The 6178-nt window shown below is 36.9% G+C and overlaps 2 protein-coding genes across 2 annotated transcripts in view; both read right to left on the bottom strand.

The window, feature by feature from the left end:
• The window catches only part of LOC111239352 (GTPase IMAP family member 8-like), a 10349-nt gene extending 9799 nt beyond the window's left edge, over window positions 1-550 (bottom strand). Inside the window, exon 1 of the mRNA XM_022769215.1 lies at window positions 532-550. Within this exon, the coding sequence (XP_022624936.1) occupies window positions 532-550 (19 nt within the window). The remainder of the gene's footprint in view (window positions 1-531) is intronic.
• A 2920-nt stretch (window positions 551-3470) lies between these two features.
• The window catches only part of LOC111239351 (GTPase IMAP family member 4-like), a 3364-nt gene continuing 656 nt past the window's right edge, over window positions 3471-6178 (bottom strand). Inside the window, exons 2-3 of the mRNA XM_022769214.1 lie at window positions 5285-6178; window positions 3471-3483 (exon numbers count right to left, since the gene is read on the bottom strand). Of these exons, the coding sequence (XP_022624935.1) occupies window positions 3471-3483; window positions 5285-6178 (907 nt within the window). The remainder of the gene's footprint in view (window positions 3484-5284) is intronic.

Genomic DNA, 6178 nt, shown 5'->3' with positions numbered 1-6178 from the left:
AGCTGCTGCTGCGCTTCAGGGACACATCTGTGCCTGTAAAGACAGACAGAGGAACAAAGTCATTCATAAAAACAATTATAAAATAGTTTCTGTAAAGTCACTTCATCTTGGAAATGCACAAAAACAATAAACGTATCCCTTAAACATTATAGACCCACTAGTAACTGAAATATAAACCAATGTGTTGTTATTATGATGAGATTCATTATGCAGTTGAGAGAATTTGTCACAAGACTCAGTTTCTATCTGACACTGAGCTGCCAACCTTTGGGGGACAGCACACATTTGTTAATCCTCCCAGCTTCAGGATATTTTTTTCATAGGTCAGTGAAGGAAGGAGAAAGCGTTCAGGTTGGCAGGTCTAGTAACACGTGATGCACCTGCTCATGACAAAACTGACACAGTTGCACCACAGTCAAGAGCTGTGCTGCATTTTAACATTGGGATACAACATACTGTCAATATCTTCACCCAAAGCTGACGTCAACAAACCTGGGAAACTCCAGACTAATAAAGTCTGACAGGACTCACCTGTTGCTGCTGTCTCCATACTGTCACTCAGCTGGAGACATCAAACAACTGCTGGATCCAGAAATCTAAGAGACGTGCAACAAAAAATAATTACCTCACATATTCACATACAGATAATTATAGACATGGGTTTCATAAGGTCTAAAAACATGGCTGCTTCATAACTTCAATCAATTAAAATTTAGAATCTGAAATTTAATATTTTATTAAAACATTAATTAAATGCATTGACATCGGTAAACATCAAGAATATGCCAAACATCAGCTCACACATCAGCGTGAGGAGAAAAGAGTTTCTATCAGTAAATGTGTTGATGTTGAAGCACAAACATCCTCTCGTTCTGCGTCTAAGTGACTTCATGACATCCAAGCTACGTTAACATTATGAGCAGAACATAAGTTACTGTAGCCAGCTAAACAAATATATAAAATATCTTGGGGAGAACTTGTAATGATAAAATAAATGAGACTGTTTGAAGTCGGAGCTTCCCAGTTAAATCAGTCTGTTCTGTTGCTGCTGCATCAACTCAGTCACTTCTGAACATCAAACCAGCAACTTTCCTTCTTTACATCCGGCTTCTCTATGCTGATCCTTACTGAGCAAGGAAGGTCTGAGTGTGTGCATAGTGGGGTGTGGTCACACACGCGCGCACACACACACACACACACACACACATCCCTAAATTAAATGACTTAATAAATAAATAAATAATGTGAACTCGATGTTATAGTTAAAGTACAAAGACATTTATGCATCTAATGTTAATAAAATCAAACATTATTTAGATGGTGCTTTGTCTCTTTGAGTCTGACACCTCTTCCTGGATCCGTCACCACGCTGCAATGGCGGGTTTACACTTTATGTAAGAGTTGACAACTAAAGACACAGTGGTTGAAACTGTGTCCCACAGAAACAGATTTTCTTCCCAGATTATAAACAGAATGAATTTTGCGTTTAACATCAAAACACAGGAAAATCTTAGTTTTCTTGCTGATGTTTGATCAATTTCCGCTTCAGACAGCAGAACTAATTTACCGCCTTTACCCGAAGTGAACTCAGTTATTCACCTGAGCGGACGGTCTGGATAACGAGCGGATGATCAGAAATCTGTTTCCAGCTCATTTAGTGAAGTTACTGTGATTATATCGAACTGTGAATCTAATCTAAACAGACGCACCTGACATGATCACTGATCGATTTTCAGTCGATAATGTCAATACTAACGCTTCGTGCGGGTTAATGATCGGATCTGTTGATCAGTCCGCGACAGTTAAATTAATGTTGGTATTTTACTATAAGTTGAATTTACTCACCAACTGAAGTGCGTCAGAAATCCTCCACACAAATGAAAGTGAAATTATGCTGTTCACCAAAAAGAGAGGAAGGGGAGGGGGAATGGGTGAGCTGTGGGTGAGGAGCCGGTGGAGAGTCGCGTCTCAGTTTCCGAAACAAAGGATTAAAGTTGGGTGAGTGTAGTCTGTGAGATGTGTAAATCAGCCTGGTATCTAGTCTAGTTCAGTATGTGTTTATCACTCCTCCTTCATTTAAGGAATGCAGACACACTTTCATAACTAAACTATTCATACTAATTTTTTTTTACAATTATAAATTATATGACACTTAATATAAATTATTTGATACTACAATACTTGGGTGACAATTCGACACGTATTGTGATTTTTAGTTATTACAATGTCAAAAGTATTGAAATTCAATATTTCAATTTGTTGCAGTTTTTGTTCACTTTTTTAACATCAGACCTTGTGAAAAACTTTTATCCAAAAATACTGCACGTCAGTTAGTCTTTAAGACGAGTTCAAATAACATGCAATACGTTCAAATGAATTACAACATGCACAACCCCCCTGCACACACCCTGCACATCCTTGCATATAAATCCTGCTATGTTTCTGGCAAGGGGCATGCTGAAGCTGAGTGTGCAGAATAACAGGCGGTCAGATAAGGTTGTACTTGATGTTGCTCCTCTCATCTGTTGTAGAGTAACGCAGCTGAAGTCCATAAACAGCCTTATGTTTAGTTCTACAGTGTAAAACCTAAAGTACTTCCACACACTGCTTCTCAGATGCTTCGATGTTGTGATTGCCTGCTCAGGACGGCTTTGTTGGTGTCTTCCATTTTTGAAGCAGATAACACATTACTAGCTCAACTGCTTAGTTTACTAAAAGGTCAAAAGGTCATGCCACAGGTCAAGCTTTAGTGAAGAGCGCCCTCCATTGGATCACAAGGCAAACTTCTTCAAACAATCTGTGTTTATAGGTTGGAAAGTGTCTACTGTATGAATAATGTTTCTGAACTTTTCATGGGTCTTTGGGAGCAGCAGAATCATGTTGATGCTGTTCCTGGTCGTCCTAAAGGCTGCTTACGGTCAGCTTCAGAGGAAAATGTGGCAAAGACGAGAACATTGTTGTTTACTGTGCACAACTTTGAAAAGATCTTTGTTCCTGTACAGAACAAAAGATCTGGTCATATATTTTATACTATAGATCATTTATTTATTGTCATATTTGTCAAATGTTTATTATTTATATTTGCCTTCATTCGTTGCACTTTATTGGTTCATCTGATTCTATCTTTTGTGTCAGAGTTTGCATTTTGCTGTTACTCCCACAGTCTCCCACAAATACGTGCAATCCTACAATCCTTATTTCTAAGATTAATTTGATAGCTTTACCATGAATGGAAATCCAGTCTCATCCAAAACAATACACATTTGTGGAGAGAGCTGTCCTTGTAGCACTACGGTAATCATTGTAATCCTAAAACGAGTATTGTTAAGGTTGAATCTCTTTGTACAATGAATTCTGAACAAATGATAAAAATGACAAGTCATCCATGAAGCCCTTTTAACTCTTTATTTTTAGAAGATTTATTTATATTTAAATTTCTGAAATTGAAATTGCAGGATTAAATAGTTTGTTTAATCAGTGCAACTGAGGAAACAATTGGGAGTGATTGTTTAAATGCAGATAAAATATTAAGAATCACAGGAGTAAACAAATACATGTACACTACATACTGAATGATCTGATGATTGGAGAATTATGAACAACATGCAAACAAATACAGTTTAACATTTCAACATTTTTACCAAATACTTAAAAATCATAATTGATTGGATAACCATGATAAAAAAAACTGCATTTGTTTAAGACGGAGTGATGATGCAGTGAAGTTAATAATAATACATGTAGCATAAAATTTAAAAGCAACCCAGTAACTGGTGATAAACAGTTTTAAAATTCCATGTTGTGGTTAGTGCAACAATCACCAATTTATATTTTAGAATATAACAGAAAACTGAATGAACTTAGAAATTTATATAAGGAAGACTGTAATTAAAAGTTTCATAATTTATCTGGTCTCAGGTTTGTTGACCCAGTGAACCATTTCCATCTATTTTCTATTTTCTCATATTTATCTTATATTTTGGTTAATATTTTATCAAACTTCCTGTAGTGATCCAGTAGGGCTGCACAATCAATTGAAATATAATCAAAATTGCAATGTGGTCAAGTGCAATATCCAAATTGCAGGAGCTGCAAGTTTTTTGATAAAAGAAAAATGTCTCACATTGTTGTGCATTGTTAGCATCATAAACATTGTGGTGCTAGAGATGCCCCGCCATACAAATCATATACTCCAGGTGTAAAGTAACATAGTGTGGTACCCCTGGCCCCTGTTCATTACTATTAGCACCTTTTTCTTAAAGTCAGTACCGTTAACTTACATTACAGTAACTACTGTAAGACAAAATCTAAAGTAAAGTTATAAAATGTTAAGTAAAATAAATCAACGTAACTTAAGAACTATTGAGAAAAACTGTAAAACTGTAAAACATTTCAAACACCTGACAGTCGCAGTTTTGAACTCAGTTTGTTTTCATTCTGTCGAACTGTTAATCACACTGAAGAGGGAACTGACTATCTCTACATGTCTACTAGTAAATAACGTTCTCTTATTTTTGCTTTTACTTTACCTTTGAAATAATAATGTACTTGTACTTAGAGAGGTGCTGTGCTAAATCCATTTTGTTCTGTTGTTAATACACAATTAAACAATAGCGGTCAGATATCCTTAAAACTGTGATTTAATGTCTGTGTCTTCAAGGCGTCTATGCAGATTAAATGATGTTCAGCTTGTAACATCATAATGAATAATATTGAAAATTCCAGCTGTGGGAAGCATCATCAGCAGATGGTACATCTCGATTCATGATCATCCTTCAGATCATTTATTTCCTGTTGTTGGTTTTTCTTCAAGTCCTCCAGTTCTTTGAGTTGTTTTTGTTTTCTCCCCATTTCTTCTTTCAGTTCCTTTTCTTTGTGACTGGAGAGATTGTGTAACAGATTGTAATCTTTGCAGTGTCTCTCCTTCAGAGCCTTGAGTTCTTCATCATGTATTTCTATCAGAGCTTCAAAGTCTTTCATGTATTTCTGTCTGAACTCATTGAATTCTTCAGCTTGTTTTCTGGCCTCTTCTTCATATTTCTTCTTCATTTCCTCCAGTTTTTTCTTATACTTTTTCTCTAATTTGTTTCTCTCCTTCTCCTCTTGTTCTCTTCTGATTCGTTCTTCTTCTTTTCTTTTCTTTTCATATTTTTCTCTTTCCCGTTCATATTCTTCTTGGAGTTTTTTCAGTCTTTCTTGCTCCTCCTGTCGTCTCTGTTCATCTTCTCGATATCGTTTCTCCCACCACTCCTTTCTTTCCTTTTCCCAGGTCTCATGTTGTTTTCTCATCTCCTCTCTGCTCTGTTCCAGCTGTCTGTCAATAGTTTCCCTTTCCTTTGATTCAGACTTTATTTGTTTCTCTAGATCTTTAAGTTTTTGTTCCCACTCTTGCTGTTGAATTTCTTCCTGCTTTTTCCTCTTCCTGTCTTCCTCTTCTCTCATTTCCTGTTCTTTCTCTCTCCTTTCTTGCTCTTTTTTGATGTTTTCCTCCATTTCTTTTAGTTGTTTAGCTCTCTCCAGTTCAATTTCTGCCTTCTGTTCTTCCATTCTTCTCGTCACTGCTGTCATTTCTTCCTCATGTTTTCTTTTCAGCTCCTCCTCCTTCCTCTTCATTTCCTCTTCCTTCTCCTTCAGGATTTTCTCCACTTCCTTCTGTATCGCTGCCTCAGCTTCTTGGAACATCTCTGAGGTGTAACAGCTGCCGCCATTTTCCTTCACCATTGTTTTTGACTTTGTGATCAGCTCTCTGACTTGTGTGCGGTCTGTCTGATTGTTGTTATTGAAGACCTGGTATCTCCCTCCACAGTCATTTATCAGTTTTTTGACAAAGTCTTCACTGTCTTCTATGTAACTATCAATTGTTTGATTCTTCAGATCATCTCCTCTGGTGAATATAATCATGATGTAATCTCCTGAATTCTTGCCAAAATATTTCTTGATCAGTTCCACAGACTCTTTTTCCTCTTGTGTGAATCGACCGATCTGCAGCACCAGTAGAAACACATGAGGTCCAGGAGACAATATGCTGATGCATTTCACAAGCTCCTGTTGAATATCATCGTTGGACAGACTCGTGTCAAACAAGCCGGGGGTGTCGACCACAACAACAGACTGTCCATCAATCTCTCCTGATGCTTTCTGGCAAAACTTGGTGACAGACTTTGAGCTGGTTTTAGAT

This window comes from Seriola dumerili, unplaced genomic scaffold (genome assembly GCF_002260705.1).
Source record: "Seriola dumerili isolate Sdu_G_001 unplaced genomic scaffold, Sdu_1.0 BDQW01002305.1, whole genome shotgun sequence".
Lineage (NCBI taxonomy): Eukaryota > Metazoa > Chordata > Actinopteri > Carangiformes > Carangidae > Seriola > Seriola dumerili.
The sequence above is the reverse complement of the archived record's forward strand: the minus strand, read 5'-3'. Positions and strand labels throughout refer to the sequence as shown.